This window comes from Brachyistius frenatus, unplaced genomic scaffold, assembly GCF_029030835.1.
Source record: "Brachyistius frenatus isolate BFR_SWC_R1_liver_20210118 unplaced genomic scaffold, ASM2903083v1 Contig_85, whole genome shotgun sequence".
Taxonomy (NCBI): Eukaryota; Metazoa; Chordata; class Actinopteri; family Embiotocidae; genus Brachyistius; species Brachyistius frenatus.
Window position 1 is genome coordinate 343,552 of NW_027210684.1, and position 16,797 is coordinate 360,348.

Here is a 16,797-nt window from a genome sequence, read left to right on the forward strand (position 1 = left end):
AGAGGAGCAGCTGTGTTCATTATGTTTGGATGGACAACAAAAAGTCAAAAAGAGAAAATCGCACAACCGCTTAACCAGAACAAGATAGAACGTACAAAACACGCAACAAACATCTTGACATAGTTGCACAGTGCACAAAATAAGTGTTCAGTTTATTCTTTTGGCACCCTCAGCGTGCTTCTTGTGCAGACAGCCTACGCAGTTTTTTTTTTCTTCACACAAATGTTACCTATTGCTCACAGGTTCCATTTTCTTTGCCGTGATCATGTCTGAAAACAATCTTCTCATCAGCCACTCTGAAGGGTCAACTAATCAGCGACTAGTGGGGGTGGTGCATTGGTATGACATTTTTCTAAATGTAGTTGCAGCGATGGGAGTTTCAGTCAGGTTTGTTGCATACGGTGCTCAGTGCTGATTGTTTGAAGGCTGTTTCCAGTGTTTTTGAAATTAACCTGCAGTCTGCGCCCATTAGGATGCAACGACTGGAAAGGATTTCCGATGGAGGGTGACCAGACCCAAAACCTATGTTTACACAGTGCATATCGAGACACAGTGAGCTGGGCAACATATAAGAATCAGTACTAATGTCAGCAATCTAACTAGCTTCCAGCTGCAGCAGAGGAGACATTTATTTTTATAGAAAGGAAGATCAACAGCCAGCTATCAGGAATGCCACAAGAGAGAACCCAGCTGTCTCAGCACATGGTCACCTGTTTGAACCACCATAAATGTCATGTCATCATCAGTCTCGCCCTGATAGAGTGGGTATCCTGTAGCTAGCACTGCAGCCAAAGTCAGTCTCTTTATGTGGCTGCTGCCGGCAATGCACAAACCACAGTGTCCAGTTTGATGTCTGCATGACCATTTCCCGTTGTCTTTGGGTGGGACAGGTTTGTGCCCGGCTGATGTACAATTGGACGTAGCTCTTAACACTTGTGAAGTCTGTCCTCCATGAAGACACACAGACTCCGATGAAGCAGTTTGAACTCCACAAAGGAAATGCTCCTCCATCTTACAATGTTGCACGTCACTACACCCACACACCACAGAATTATTAACCCGGATGACCGCTGCCTGTTCAGTCTCTTTGTTGTGATATTTGGACGTGTCACGCTCCAGTTCTCTCATTGATTTCTAACTTGAGATCAGAATGCCTCAATTTACTGCTGTAAATATGATAGTTGTATCTCCGTAAGAGTCTGTCGCTCAGATGGAAGTGCGGGTTGTCCACTAATCATAAGGTTGGCAGGTCCTGATGTCCACATGCCGAAGTATCCTTGCGCAAGACACTGGACCTTAAATTGCTCCGGATGGCAGGCGAACACCTGCATGACACCATTAATGTGTGAATGTGTGTGTGTGAATGGGTCAAATGAGACAAATATTTTGCCTCAAGACCACAGTTGGGATTTAAATTGAAATTAGTTTTATTGGGATGTGTGCTGATGAAAGCCAATAAAGCACCAAAATAATTAAATTTACAAATTTGTCATTCATATCCATTTTTATAGATAATCCTGACATATTTCAAACTGATTTGGTCATCAGTTGTCATCATGTTAAAGGAATGAGACTGATATATAATGTACATACACTATTATCACTTTATCAATGAACAATGTCTTATTTACACATCCAGCAGAAACAGAGTAGGAGGATTCATTTGGACATGTTGATTGGAAGTCTTATATTGATTTTCTCTTTCTGGCTATTTAGCTGCTAAACGCTTCTCTGTGTAAACCGGTTAGTGGCTAGCTTTGTTTGCCAGCTCTTTGGTGCCGGACAGGTTGTGTATATTGCATTAATCACAGCTTTTTTTTAATTAAAAATACAGCATCCTGCTGTTGCTGAGTTAGAAAAAAAAGACAAAAAGTGACTTTGACCAAACCTCAAACCATCAATGCTCTTCTTTTGTGTTTTTGTCAGGCATATCCCACCAAAGACTTGTTATCGACAGGATGAACCAGGGGCCTTCTGGAGCCCAGGGTTTTATCCAGTTCACCTGGTTGGCTAGCTGCTTTATTGCATTGACATGTGTTGCGAACTCTGAAACTCAAGTCGCCATCTTTCATTTCTTTTTTTTTTTTTACCTGTGCCTCTCCTTTCTGTGAAATGTCAAAATGTCTTTGTGAAGAATGCTGCCTTGCAATGGATCTTGTAAGTTTGAGTTTATGACGTGGGAAGTCATGTACAGGGTTTGGTTACACTTCAAGTAATGTGAGCAATGTATTAGTAAATTACAAAGATACATTTTATATGACTAAAATTAACATATTAACTTAACATCACACAAACAAAATGAACTTACTTGATCTCTGCCTTTTCTGAAAATCTCAGAAAATGTGTCACAACTCTTAAACTCTGAGCTTCTGAGGTCCGAGGTCATGAATACTACAACAGGGTGGCGTTCATATGGACTTTTCACGACAACACGGTGAACACATTTCCCATCTGAAGGCAGCAAAAGGCCTCTCATGCTGCTTTGGAGAACATGTGTCAGCCTTCTCCAGTAACTGTCTGTGCTGCTGTGTTTGCAGGATCAAGCTGCTCAATAAAACCTACTAAATATTTGAGAAGTTTCTGGCCTGGAGATATCTTTGCGTCCTGTCTCCTTCCTTTTTGCTCTCCATTGGGGTTTTTTCTCACCTCCCATCTCTCTGCTGTCTTCTTCAGGGGTTTTGTGGAACCTGTCGTCATGCGACGCCCTGAAGATGCCGATCATCCAGGATGCCCTGGCCGTGCTGACGAATGCTGTGATCATCCCACACTCAGGCTGGGACACTTCCCCGCATACACAGGAGGACCGAAAGCTGCACCTGCACTCGTCCCAGGTCCTCCGCAACGCCACGGGCTGTCTTCGGTCAGTGTCGCGATCTCTTTTTGCCACTTACGTGTTTTATTGAAAGCACTTCGAGATAATTCATCTGTATTCAAATATTATTATGCAGCCATTTCAGCAGAGAACTCGTTTTGTTTTTCTGTTCACAATCTGCTTTCACCAACCACATTCAAACAGGGGAAAAAGTCCCTTTTGGTTCAAAACAATCTGTTATTTTTAGGTTGTACTCAGTGTTATTTTTACCTCTCTACACACTAAGAGCTGATAGACGTAGCTGTGTTTAAGATGACTCACCATTTGGCTTCAGAGCTGCCGTGGCTTCTCTTTTTCTCACTCGAGACATGATGCTAATTGTACAGTACAGTCTGGATGTAGTAGGACCGTGACATTTTTTTTTTGAAAGGTGCTGAATATTTTTGTTTTGTTTTTGAGTACACATTATCTAAAGGACAAAAGTGGGCTGGGATCAGGGTTAGGCCTTGTATCCTGTGGTGTGAATTAACTGTTTTGAATTTGAATTTAGACTTTGCCGTGTCACCTTTAGTGATGCAGAACCAGACGTTATCAGCTGTTTTTCATCTCGTCTTATTTTAGGGGACATTCACTTTGAATTAAAAAAAAAAAAAATCATATTCAATTTATTTCACGGGTTCGATCACTTGTACAAAAGTGAAGAATGAAAACATGGTACCTAACCCCCAAATGCTTCCTGTGTGCTGCAGTTGCCCACTGCTACGTGTGTGTGTGTGTGTGTGTGTGTGTGTGTGTGTGTGTGTGTGTGTGTGTGTGTGTGTGTGTGTGTGTGTGTGTGTGTGTGTGTGCGTGTGTGCGTGCGCTGAGATAGCAGGACCTAAACGAATTAGCTTTTACACTTTTCTTTTCAAAACATTTTCTAATGTTTCATCTCCTGGTATCCATCATACCAAACTGTGGTGGAAGACATTTTAGAAAATATAGCTTATTTCCAGCAATAGTTGAAGCACTGTCTACTGTCACTCAGCTTTTCTGGCAAAGCCTATGAACATGAAGATTCCTTTATTGGTCAAATCTTCACTACATTATATGAGTCTGGCCAGATATGGATGTAAACTAGCTGGAAGCATACAGCTGTGAGATGGCAATTGTAGTTTAATCAGGGGCCACAAACCAAAAATATTGTGAACCACTGGTTTATTGTTTAAGATTGTGTTGCATTATGTTGTACATTTTATGTAAATTTTCACCTAGAATTATAATAGATTCGATGTATAAAGTAGCAGAAAATGGAAATAAAAGTACAGGAATAAAATACTCCCCACAACAGTTTGGTATTTCTACCCATGACGTTTGTATTAGGTGCTTTTCAAAGTCTCTCAGCAGGCCTGCGTGATGACATTTTTGTGGCTGACTCTGAGCTCATAAATATTTCCAATGTCGCTGTGTACCAGACATTTTTTGATGTGCTATTTCTTCCTGTCCATCAAACATTGGCGCATCAAAAGAAAAAAATGCAGACAGATGATAAGTGAATGCAAAACAGCAACACTGTGAATGCACCTTATATTTGTCTTTTTTACCTGTCGGGCATCGCATGAATTTATCTTCTTGCATCTCTCATTATTCCTGCACACCGGCAGTGTGTCATACAATAAATCACTCATTTTATTTGATTTCCTCCTGAGCATGTGACAGAAGTGCAGCACAAGTCAAGTGGAAATGCTGCCATGAATACATTTGCATCTCTTCCTGTTTCTGTGTGTGTGTGTGTGTGTGTGTGTGTGTGTGTGTGTGTGTGTGTGTGTGTGTGTGTGTGTGTGTGTGTGTGTGTGTGTGTGTGTGTGTGTGTGTGTGTGTGTGTGTGTGTGTGTGTGTGTGTGTGTGTGTGTGTGTGTGTGTGTGTGTGTGTGCCGCAATATGTCTCCTTGCCCGCTCAGTGCAAATAAACTACACACAGCTTTAGTAACTTCTAATACTGTACATGTGTGAAAATACAAACGTCTGATACGGTGATGAATGTGTTTTTCAGTCTGGAGGTGTGTGTGTGTGTGTGTGTGTGTGTGTGTGTGTGTGTGTGTGTGTGTGTGTGTGTGTGTGTGTGTGTGTGTGTGTGTGTGTGTGTGTGTGTGTGTGTGTGTGTGTGTGTGTGTGTGTGTGTGTGTGTGTGTGTGAGTACGTGTTGCAGGAGATAGCTTTGTGTGGATCAGCTCCCTAAACTCGAAGGGCTAATTCGTCTTTCTCACGCCTCGTTAGGGAATGCTGGGAGTCTGATTAAAGATTGAATATTTCATGGCGGGTTTGGTATATCGCCGGCCACCTGCTCTCTCTCTTTCTCTCTCTCTCTTTCCATCTCCCATTATCCTCCACATTTTCTCATTTTCTCGCCGTCCTTCTTTTCCCCCTTTAGTCACTCTCCTCCCTCGCTCCGTCCCCATCTCGTCCCATTACTCCATTTCTCCTCTTTCGGTCACATTATCCCTCCTTTATGCCTTTCTTCTTCTGTCTTGCCTCGCCTCTGCCTCGCTGTCTCTCAATCTGTCGCACACACACACACACACACACACACACACACACACACACACACACACACACACACACACACACACACACACACACACACACACACACACACACACACACACACACACACACACATTTTCTCCCTCTGCTAACTCACTGCTTGTTACGCTCCTTGTGTGCACATATGCCGTCGTGCCAACTAACAGGAAGAGCTGAAACTGGTGCTGCCAGGCAGCTGAATATGAGTTATGTGCATTTAATTTGGCACGTGACACAAATTCACCACCAACTAATGAAGACCAGGTTAATTTGACTGTGCTGGCAAGCTGATAATCCAGTTACTCTTCCCATGCCATAACCAAGTTTATTGGGCGGATTAAAGGATTCTCAATCAGATGTATTCTAGCCACATGTTTACCAAGTGTAAATGCATCTGTCTCTTTAAGAAACATCTGTACCTATTTACAGTGACTTGATCTATGATAATGGAAGCTGTGCCTAATGGAGAAGCATGTGGCTCAATGTAAACTAAAGTGTGCGAAAATACATCTGGATTCCCAGATGTTCAACAATTGAACAGTTATTTCTCAAGTTTCTCTGAAAATGAAAAATAATATTCCCAGAAAAGTCTCACAAAAGCACATTTCAAACACAGTCTCAGATATCCAGCAGAAAACTGCTTTTGTACAATAATTAAAAACAGAGAAAGTGTCTCTCCCCATTGTAAGTGACAATTTTGTCGATGCACATTTTTTTCTCAGCAGCAGCACACTATGGGTTATTCAAATTGTCTTCTGTTTGAAAAGTCCCCTTCTTGACACATTCCCTTTTCCCTGCAGTGTGATTTTTTTAAATTTAGATTATTCACACTGAAAGATCATAATGAGAGATAATCTGCAGCTCTGTTGCCTTGCAAGGTAACGCTTCAAGGGGATTAATTATGCCTAATTCACTGAGGTTAATTAAACTGAATCCATTAGCAGGTAGTAGCTAAAATAAAGAAAATGTTTGCAGAAAGAACTCTATGAAGAGGTTTACAAGTAGCTTTATTATGGTGTTTATCTCTTTATGTCTTTATGGTAAACACAACAGATGACAATAGCTTTCAATCAGTGCACTGCTTCATTTGTGTGTTTTTGTGTGTGTGCTCCCAGGTAACCTTGCGTCAAGGCTCACTGCAAACAAAAGCCAGCAGAGATGCAGACTCAAGCATGACAGTTTGTCAACAACCTGAAATATTTAAGCAGTTATTTGACTGTATAATTAAAACATGGTGCTCACATAATTTGATCAAACTGAAACTAGTTGCACTGAATGTAAAATAAACAGCTGCATTACTCAAACATGTCACTCTACTGTGCTCATGTTTTGTATTTTATGCAACACATTTAGAATCAGACTTCACTTCAATCTGTGACAATACATCCTCAACTGACCTTACCAGACTCGGGAAGATGGAGAGACTGAGCAGAAGTACTATTTTTGATTTCTATGTCTCCTCTTTTTCTCTAAAGCTACACTAATCATTTATTATTATCATTATTGTCACTTAGGGGCAAACATCCACAACACGAGTCAGAATTTCAACATCCAGTATTAACTCCCTTCTTACCCTTTTTTGTCCTTGAAAACTTTGGTGTGAAATATTTGGCGTTTTCACTACTAAATAGCTGTAGCTGGTGAAATTGCTTTAAAAAAAATCTTTTTTGGGGGGGATGGGGGTGTCATTTGAGGTCAGACATCCATAACAAGCTAAAAAAAATTACCCACACTTCTATGATCATGACCAACTTGTGAATTTGTCAGTCTGTCATTTGGTGCTGAATTGGTACAGTAGCGTATAACGGATTCATGAACAGCCTGCAGGGTCTGAAAACAGCCCGTTCTCATTCCCATCAAATAACGTTGTCTTGTCCGAGACACAAAGTGCCTTATGTCTTATGCATCATGACAAGCCTGCTATGTGACGGGGAAACGCCTGCAGAGGGAGCGGGTCGTGGGTGGTTGAATGAAACAAAGCCAGGACTTTCACCTGGAGACCATGTTTGAGTCCATGAAATAGCAAAAGTCAGTGTGGATTTCTCAAACCGTGATCTTTTCCTTAAACCAGAACCAAGACGTTTTCTGCCTAAAACTAACCAAATGATGAATGTGTTACATTGCTTAACTCCAACTATGATCTTTTACCTCCATAACCAAACCATCTGGTTTTTGGTGCTTCAATGTAAAGGCACCTTGTGCATCTATATGACACATGAATGGCTTTGAAAAAACAAATGAACATCCTGAGTGAGTAATCGGTGAAAGACTGTACCAGTCAGTAAACCCTAAAACCAAACCAAGGCTGAAATACTTTGTAAAGCTGAGAGGAACAACAAAGACACCTTAATGATTCCCTTTGGGTTCATCACTATCAGCGAGCGCTGTCTCATTACACAGTTATTTGATCTATTGTTAATAAAGAAATATCATATATTGCAGCTTTGATATCAAGTTATTTTGAGGGGGTTGCTTTTACCTCAGTTGTTTCTGTGTCCTGGTTGGGGATTATTTGTAGATGCCTGCTTGGTTCTGTGATGCACATTTAACATTGATGGATTTAAAAGTTGTTGGGTTCTGTAGTTTGAATAACTCCATCCACCATTTACTATTAACAGGAACTGTGAATGTTAGATTTAATATTCTGGCAAGATAATCACAATGCCAACAAAACGCCTCGTCTGTACCACTGATGTCATTTTCGCATGACTAAGTTCTGAATTATTGTGATTTAAGGTTTTTTCTGTTATCTGGGACTTGACTTACAGCAGCCGTTTTAACTGCACTGACATCATCCGTGCAGGATGACGTTTTTTGTGGCCACCTCCCTGTCACTTTGATGGACATAGCCAGGTAGCCAGCTAATTATGTAGGACGATGATGGACATGTTTCTTAATCTCATCCACAAAGGTCTGATTGTTTTACTAAACGCTGAGCAACGGCAATCAGTGTCCACAACACCAGACAGGTTCGAACTGTTGAAGAAAGTGGACTCAGAGGTCTGCAGCCTGGTTTCCTCTGTACTGGAACAATGGAGCAGAGAGATCTATTAAGTTTTACACAATGTAAAGAGACCAGGACAACACGTCAGACTAGCCATTCCTTGTTTTCTTTGATTGCAGTTGTCTCAGTGTCTCAGAATTAATATGGTAATTATAATAGGGATGTTAAACTATGATAGGCACATATTTTACCATGAATGTTGAAACTGTAGTAAAAAAGCACCAGTGAAGCCACCAATAATGTCTTGAGTGGACTTTTGAAAGTACTTATCAACATAAAACATAATAATCCTCATAACATTAAAAAGCCAATTTAGGGCTAATGCAGTATTTAGACATTAACACAGTTGACAGTAAATGTATACTGACTGTGTACATAAAACCCATTTGCTGTTTGTTTGTGTGATAAAAATGCATTAAATTTGTCATATTGCAGCTCTACAACACCACATCCAGTGTTGAGGAAAGTTTTGGCAGCTGCATGCCATTTTCTCACTGACACTGAGTGTGAGAACGTCTCCTAGCCATGTTTAATAGTCTGACATTTAAAGGACACTGCACACAGCCAATCTCCTCTCTGTCACACACACAGGCCAACACATGCACCAGCACTTATCCATAAGCTCCAACAGTCACACGGGAAACGTCACCGCCAGGCCGCACGGTGTGTGAAATGTTCTGAAACTGCATGTTCAGTTGGACTGTTCTTTGATATGGTGTGTGTGTGTGTGTGTGTGTGTGTGTGTGTGTGTGTGTGTGTGTGTGTGTGTGTGTGTGTGTGTGTGTGTGTGTGTGTGTGTGTGTGTGTGTGTGTGTGTGTGTGTCTTACAGGAATGTGAGTTCTGCAGGTGAGGAAGCCCGGAGGAGGATGAGGGAGTGTGAGGGTCTGACAGACGCTCTGCTCTACGTCATCCAGACAGCTCTGGGGAGCAGCGAGATTGACAGCAAGGTAACACGTGCACACACACACACACACACACACACATTATACATGTCCAAAGCTTGCAGACCACAAAAAAACTGAAAATCAAGTAATATTTTAAAACAGTTCAAACATCTCAAAAATTATGGAAGCCAGTATAAATCTACACAAAACAACCCGGAGCTTGGCAGTGCAGTAATTTTTTACAGTGTAGCATATCTTACTCAACCCAGATGGCCAGTGACACAGAAACATCACTAGTGTGTGTGTGTGTGTGTGTGTGTGTGTGTGTGTGTGTGTGTGTGTGTGTGTGTGTGTGTGTGTGTGTGTGTGTGTGTGTGTGTGTGTGTGTGTGTGTGTGTGTGTGTGTGTGTGTGTTAGTGCTTTTATATGCGCCTGTGAGCATCCGTGTGTATGTTTGTGCTCCATGTATGTATGTGTGTTTGATGGGTAAGAGCATTTAACTGTGGGGGGGGGGATGGATGGCATGCATGTGTGTGTGTGTGTGTGTGTGTGTGTGTGTGTGTGTGTGTGTGTGTGTGTGTGTGTGTGTGTGTGTGTGTGTGTGTGTGTGTGTGTGTGTGTGTGTGACTGTTGACTGCATGTACACTCACAACAAAGGAATTAGTGTGCATGTGTGTCTGTCTACATTATGCACTCTGCATGTGTGTGTGTCTGGGTTTACTCATCATATATACAGTCTGTACTGCAATGTGTGGTTGTATATGTGTGCGTCTACAGTACAGTGTCATTATGTGTGTTTTCGTGGTTGCCATCTGTCTCACTTCTTCTGTCTTTTCCATCTCTCTGTCTGTCTCCTTCTCATCTTGCTTCCTTTCCCTCCATCAGACTGTAGAGAACTGTGTGTGCATCCTGAGGAACCTGTCGTACCGCCTGGCTGCAGAGACGTCTCACAGCCAGCAGGGGGGGTCGGAGGAGCTAGACGGCTTGTTATGTGACACTGGCGGGAAGGATGCGGAGAGTTCCGGATGTTGGGGAAAGAAGAAGAAGAAAAAGAAGGGACATGACCAGGTGAGGAGACAGAGACATGGAGGAAGGGAGTCTTTTTACATGTTGGTGGTTGGCAGCACCTGCGAGCTTCACTTGTTCTCTTGTTTGGACCCAAGTGTTCAGAAAGTACAACAAATAATAAGGTCGATTATAATGGTGGATAACAATAATATGGTGGATTCCTCTCTTGCCCATGATTAAAGTCCAGATAGCTAATTGACTGTTTATTCTGAGATGGAGCCTGCTATGCTCTGTTTGCCTGCACAAACATATTTAATCCTTTATAAATATCCTCTGAGTTCCTTTAGACATTCAAGGAGTAAGACTTTTATTCCAAAACTCAGCATTTATACTGAAGGTGCAAAAAACCAAAAGGTCAGTAATAGAAGTTGAGCGGATGCAGGTTTGCTTTGGCAGCATAAATTCAGCTGAGGGTAAACGTGTTGCAAATGTTTCAACTTGACTGAAAACTTTGCATCCTAACCTTAGTGGCCCTACTTCACAAACAAACAGAGACAGTCCGGAAAAAAAGGTAAAGTCTGCAAGAAAAAAAAAACAACTTTTGAAGCCTTATCGGTAACACGCACGCCTACATCCACGCACTCAGCGGATGATGTTCGCTTCCTGCAAGTGTTTGTATGAAGAAAAACTGGACTGCCAAAGTGTGTTGCAGAAAGGTTTCTCTGCAACCAACCATTTCCACATGCAAAGCCTAAAGAGGCGACAGGACGCCAGCGAACATCAAGAGTTCACATCAAAGCAGGCTTCGCATTTCTTTGTTATTACTTAAATTCATTCCAGTGTAAATATAATGGTGGAAAATAAGTGTCCAGTCAGAGCAGGTAGATCTCTGCCTCAATGCTTAACAAGCTTCAGAGCTTGTGATAGACAAGAGACATTATTTCATCAACAAGCAGCAACATGGCAGCCGGATGCAGAGGTGCCTGATGGACAGTCTCATTACATGAGCTTGATGTAAACTAGTTACAAGAAACACTTGAGTGTTTTATGTTTCTGCACGTCAAACCACGTACAACTGTAATACACGTCAATCCGCTACAGCATACTGTGTTGGTGTCATCTAGGTGGGAAAAAAAACAATCTGATTTGGTTTAGGAAAACAAAACCACGTGTTTCAGGTTCAGCACCAAAACTACCTCGTTAGGTTGAGGAAAATATTTCTTTAGAGAAATCCTCAACGCTTTCTCACAGACTTAAACCCTGGTGTCATGGGTGAAGGTTCTGGGTTTGCTTCGCCGAATCACTCGAAACCTTCATCCCTACCCGGACTTTCGTCACATAGCGTCCTTCTTCGACCTTGGTCATATGTGTGTGCTTTTCAAGCATAGGCGAGGCTAAACGTGACACTGACACAGTATCTCCTAGTGGACTGAAAGGTCTATTACATGCTTTTGCTTATTTTGTGTCAGAAGTTCTCTTTATAATAATTGTGCTTTTCTGTGGTGTTAGTTTCATCCAAGAAAACTATGGAGAACAGTATTCTTTATACACCTTGTTTTAGAGTGAAAACAAGAATCCCAATGGCTGCTCTTCAGTGGAGAGAGCAGGGTGCTTTGATGATGCTAATGCTCAGTGAGCAGGAACAACAGACAGAAAGTGGTTCACACAGCCGGAGCTTGGAAACAACAACTGAAACTATTGAGAAGATTCAGTTTGTTAGATGGGGCTAACACAAATTTAACAGACAAAGCCAGACTAAATCTACAACCATGAAAACAAATGAAAACATGGCCAAACTAAAACATGTTTTGTCAGAAGTCTATTCCAAGTAAAAGCGTGCATTTGCATATAATTAAGAGATATTTTGTATCTCTGGCCTCTATGGTGTCCTGGTGGTTTTTAATTCGCCTGTTGACTCACCTAACAATCGGTCTCCTCCTTTATCTCTTCCTCTCCCCGTTCTACCTTTCCTTTGATTTACCAGCAATATCATACATTACAGAATTTTAATGACGCACATAAAAGTCTTCCTTTACTCACCGAGTGCATGATGCATGAGGGCTTTGTCATGGTTTGTTTAAAGCAGGGTCCCCCTCTGTTGCTGTTCCCTCCACACAAGGCTAATTAAAGCTAAATAACGAGACATCACACAGATGGATTTGTTCCTCTCTCGCCTATTGTTTAGCACCATGTATGATTCATCAACACAGTATAGAATGTGTTTTTATGTGTGAAGACAATCAATATGTCTTTTCGTTGTCACGTTCCTCCTCTTGTGTGAGAGCGTCTGTCAGATGTCTTTCTCCAAATGGAGGATCTGGTTTTATGTCAGAGCTCTGTGCTGTTTCTACTTCAGAAACATGTGCTCAGTTCATCCTCGGTTCATACTATCTCCAGTCTCAAATGAATATTTATGAAAGCTCTACGGCTTTCTTTGATATTCATGATGTTGGAGCCGGAGTTGTTTTCCTCGTGGACTGACATTCACCTACCACCTGGATTATTTGGGCCCACATCTGCAGAATAAGATGATGCGGAGTTGCATGCATACAAACAGCTCGATTGTAACACAGTGCGGTTTTTATTTTTTGCTCTCTGCAACACCATCAACACTCTCTGCAAGATTATTACACAGCAGCATCCAGACATTGCAGCTTTACCTACAGATTAAGCCTCCTTTGATTTGCTCCCTGCTTTACTCGCTCTTCTCAGACTCAGAACCACCAAGATCATTTTACATTTCTTTCTGGATTTCCTGGTTCTGTGCATCTGTTGCCAACAGGCAGAGCTTCATCCTGCGTTTAGTTAAAAAAAAAAAAAAAAAAAAAAAAGAGAGCTCTTTCACTTGAAGAATTGGCAGACACCAAGCGGCTGCTTTTGGAGAAGGCTCTAACCTCTTGTCATGCTAATAAGCAATCAGCGTCACATTCTGGTTGAGTGGAAGACGTCTTTTAGCACTTCTGGAGAAGCTGCCGGGATTGAAAACCCGACACTTCCGGTGGATTCGGGCGGCTGAATTGCTCATTACCACTGCATGCTGTTTTTTTCTCTTCCTGTCGTTTCTAGCAAAGACAGAAAGAGGATATTTTTAAAAGAAGATAGTAGCGATGAGCCAGGCCTTTAACTTTATTTGTTGAGCTAACCCTGAGGGAACTTTTTGTGTATCCATGCAGAAGCAGGGAGACGAGGGATCTTTAAACTAACCCTGGGATCAGATAGTAAAAGGACGAATCACAACTTTTGCAAACAAACGTAACGACTCATTCAAGTGCAGCTGTGGGCGATTACCATGAAGTGGTGATTGGTGAGCCTGTTGGAGAGGGCAAAACTCTGTGAAAGTGAGGGAGGGGAGAAGAGAGGAGAGGAGAGGAGAGGAGAGGAGAGGAGAGGAGAGGAGAGGAGAGGAGAGGAGAGGAGAGGAGAGGAGAGGAGAGGAGAGGAGAGGAGAGGAGAGGAGAGGAGAGTTTGATGGCAATATTACACAGTTTAACAGATGTCATCTGAGATTACGTCATTACACATGGAGCGATATTCTTTTCTATAAAAAACAAATTGTGCACTGAGATTATATAATGACAACAAGTAGGAAGAGTAGACATCAGCAGACAGTACACAGATCAAACTGTACAGGAAGGTAGACTTATAGCTAAATAAAGACAAGAGTGCTAAAGAAAGGAAAGCATAATGTAATGTTATAGAGCTCCTACAGCTGTACTTTTGGATGATTTGTGTAGGAACTGTTCCTACATCTGTCTAACCTTCCATTCTTCCACATTATATAGTTTTGAATTACCCATAATTGTCAATACGTTTTTAACAGTGGGTCCCTGCTATCATACAGCAACATTCAAAAGCATGTTTCCTATTCCTAACTAGTTATTTTTTTATTTTTGACAAGTATCTTCTCTCTACTAAACTATTTCATTGTTGGTAATGAAAAAAGGCTTATCTTACAAATCGATGTTAACTTGGTTCTTTGTTGTTGTTTAAAAGTATGAACAATAATGACCTAAGCTAACATCGATATGAATGATGTGAAAAATAATCCAAACCATGTTCTCATCAGTGATTTGTGATTATGCATTACTTAATAAGAGTGAAACAAAAACCTCAGTAATTTAACTACCCGTGGAATGTGTAGCTGGTATGAACTTACGGCTTTGAGCAAAGGTAACAAAGTATGTTGGTCATACTAGGTTAGATGTTAAATAGTGGTGGGTGGGAGTATTGAGGGGACTAGACTTGGGACGCCAGGACTGTTGTTGAGCCTTCCCGAGGTGTCTTGGGCCGAACTGGACGAAACACCGGTGAAGGGAGGTGCCCACTCGGTAACCCCAGTGAGATATTAAATCAGTTGACCCTTGCAGTGTTATTTCGCATTAATATGGCACTGTATGTCCTATAAAACTAAATACAGCTTGATCAGAATCATGTATTTGTAATAGCAATTGAAATAGCCCTATACAGCACATATGGTTGTTTAATTCCAGTATGACTGCATAACAATTTGACAAACATTAATATTGAGTTTTCAACCAGTCCTCTTCATCTAAAAGTGCAGTGCTGTGTATATCTCAAACAAAAAGGGGGAAGCCTATAAAAATACATCATGTAGTCCAGGGATGCAACTACTCTGGTGAATTATATTGTGGTGTCAGTGAATCGCCTGTATGGAAGAGCCAACATCTTCACAGTTATTACTGATGTACAGTATGTGTGTGTTTTTCAGGATGCATCATCACCGCAGGAGTAAATGTCAGATTTCAATTACAGAGGAGAGAGAAAAACAACATTGCCAAATAGATGAATGCCACCTTATTTATCCTTCTGCTTCTGAATAGTAGATTGTCTCCCCCTGCTCTCCTCTTCTTGCCTGAAGGGGCCCCGCAGGCACCCCACCACTGTCAAACCTCGCTTCACACAGAATTCAAAATGCTTTTCTTTTCTGAATTATGTCTCATCTTCCGCAGTGGGATGGCGTCGGCCCTTTTCCAGACTTGGCGGAGCCCCCGAAAGGCATCCAGATGTTATGGCACCCCACCATCGTCAAGCCCTACCTCACACTGCTGTCTGAGTGTTCCAACCCAGACACCCTGGAGGGAGCAGCTGGGGCTCTGCAGAACCTAGCTGCTGGCAGCTGGAAGGTATGGAGCTCACTACAGTGGCTGTATCATTGTGATACTAAAGGGCATCTGAAAAAGGCTTTTGACATTCCAGTAGATGCCAAAAAGTGTTTTGGTAGTAATAAATCTCTGCACTCTGCAGAATGAAAAGCCGAAGCAACCGCAATATTCTGCTCATTTTGTACTGAAGGATAGAAAATCTCACCTGCTGGCCCTTTAAAATGTCCTCATGCTTGAGTGTATTGGTTTGGTGCACATCAGTCAACACTTTATGTAATGGCATCTGAAAGGCTCCAGTCAAAACAAATTCATTTGCCCATAAGCAAAATACATTTTAAAATCTAAAGATAATGGAAACTGAATATAATTTCAATATTTTCTTAATTATTTTGTTTCTCAACTTAAAGGTCTCATACTGTAAATTCTGTTTTGGATTATGAAGCAGGTCTAGGTGCCGTAAATATTCAGTGAATGTGTGTGAACACAGAGAAATGCACACAGCCTGTAATTCAACTGTACCGTGTGGATGAGCTGTTTTGACTTTGTAAGTTTGTGATGTCCCAAGCCCCAAAAAATGATTGGCAGGGTGTGTGTCACTCAAAAAATAGTCAGCATATCAGAAGAGAGGATCATTGAAATAAATATGCCTCAAAGACACAGACGCAAAACAGCCTGTTTTTGGTCGAGAAGAGATGTAAATAATGTCAAGATGGTTTTTGGCACTTTTAACCACAAAAATATCTTATAGATATCAAGACTGCAAATAAAAAGCTCAGGCCCGTGACAAGTATAGAACCTTTAATTTATAGATGCTGATTGTTATACTATTGGTTAATTTGACCAAAAAGACTCTCATAATCTCATTGACTTGGTTTTAATCATTATCTCCACTGATAACAATTCCACTAAAAACTCAAATAAACTAAAGAAAATATGTTATATGTGAAGATCCTGTTTGAGAATTGTTTGTCAAAATGCAATTTCCAAGTTCACAAATGAAGTTTCCCACTCCACCACAAATATTTGAAATGGTAACGGTGCTCTATGTGTGTCAGTCTGCTCACCTATTTTAACCTATAGCTATCGGATGGACTAACATAACATTTTGTACAGACATTAACAGTTTCCAGAGGATGAATCCTAATGATTTAATGATCCTCTGTTTTATTGTCTGTGCCACTAGGATGTACATTTCTAAGATTGTTCACATTTCCATGACATTAAAGATTTAATATCTCTGTCACACACACTCTGTGAGCATAGAAATATTTGTCTCCAGTGGATAACGATAAAAAAGGAGTTAGCTGCGATGAGAACATCGGTTTATAGAGTAAGTCAGAGTGCAGCAGACATGATGAAAAAAAAGAGTAATGCCTGAACAAGTGTGCATTAAAACAAATTTC

The 16,797-nt window shown here is 41.3% G+C and overlaps 1 protein-coding gene across 5 annotated transcripts in view; it reads left to right on the forward strand.

Annotated features, from left to right (window-relative positions):
* ctnnd2b (catenin (cadherin-associated protein), delta 2b) overlaps nt 1–16,797 on the forward strand; it is a 180,830-nt gene that overhangs the window by 146,066 nt on the left and 17,967 nt on the right. For all 5 annotated transcript variants that reach the window (XM_069709815.1, XM_069709816.1, XM_069709817.1 and 2 more), the window contains 4 exons: nt 2,674–2,860; nt 9,209–9,326; nt 10,149–10,331; nt 15,242–15,415. In XM_069709815.1, coding sequence (XP_069565916.1) covers nt 2,674–2,860; nt 9,209–9,326; nt 10,149–10,331; nt 15,242–15,415 — 662 coding nt within the window. The remainder of the gene's footprint in view (nt 1–2,673; nt 2,861–9,208; nt 9,327–10,148; nt 10,332–15,241; nt 15,416–16,797) is intronic.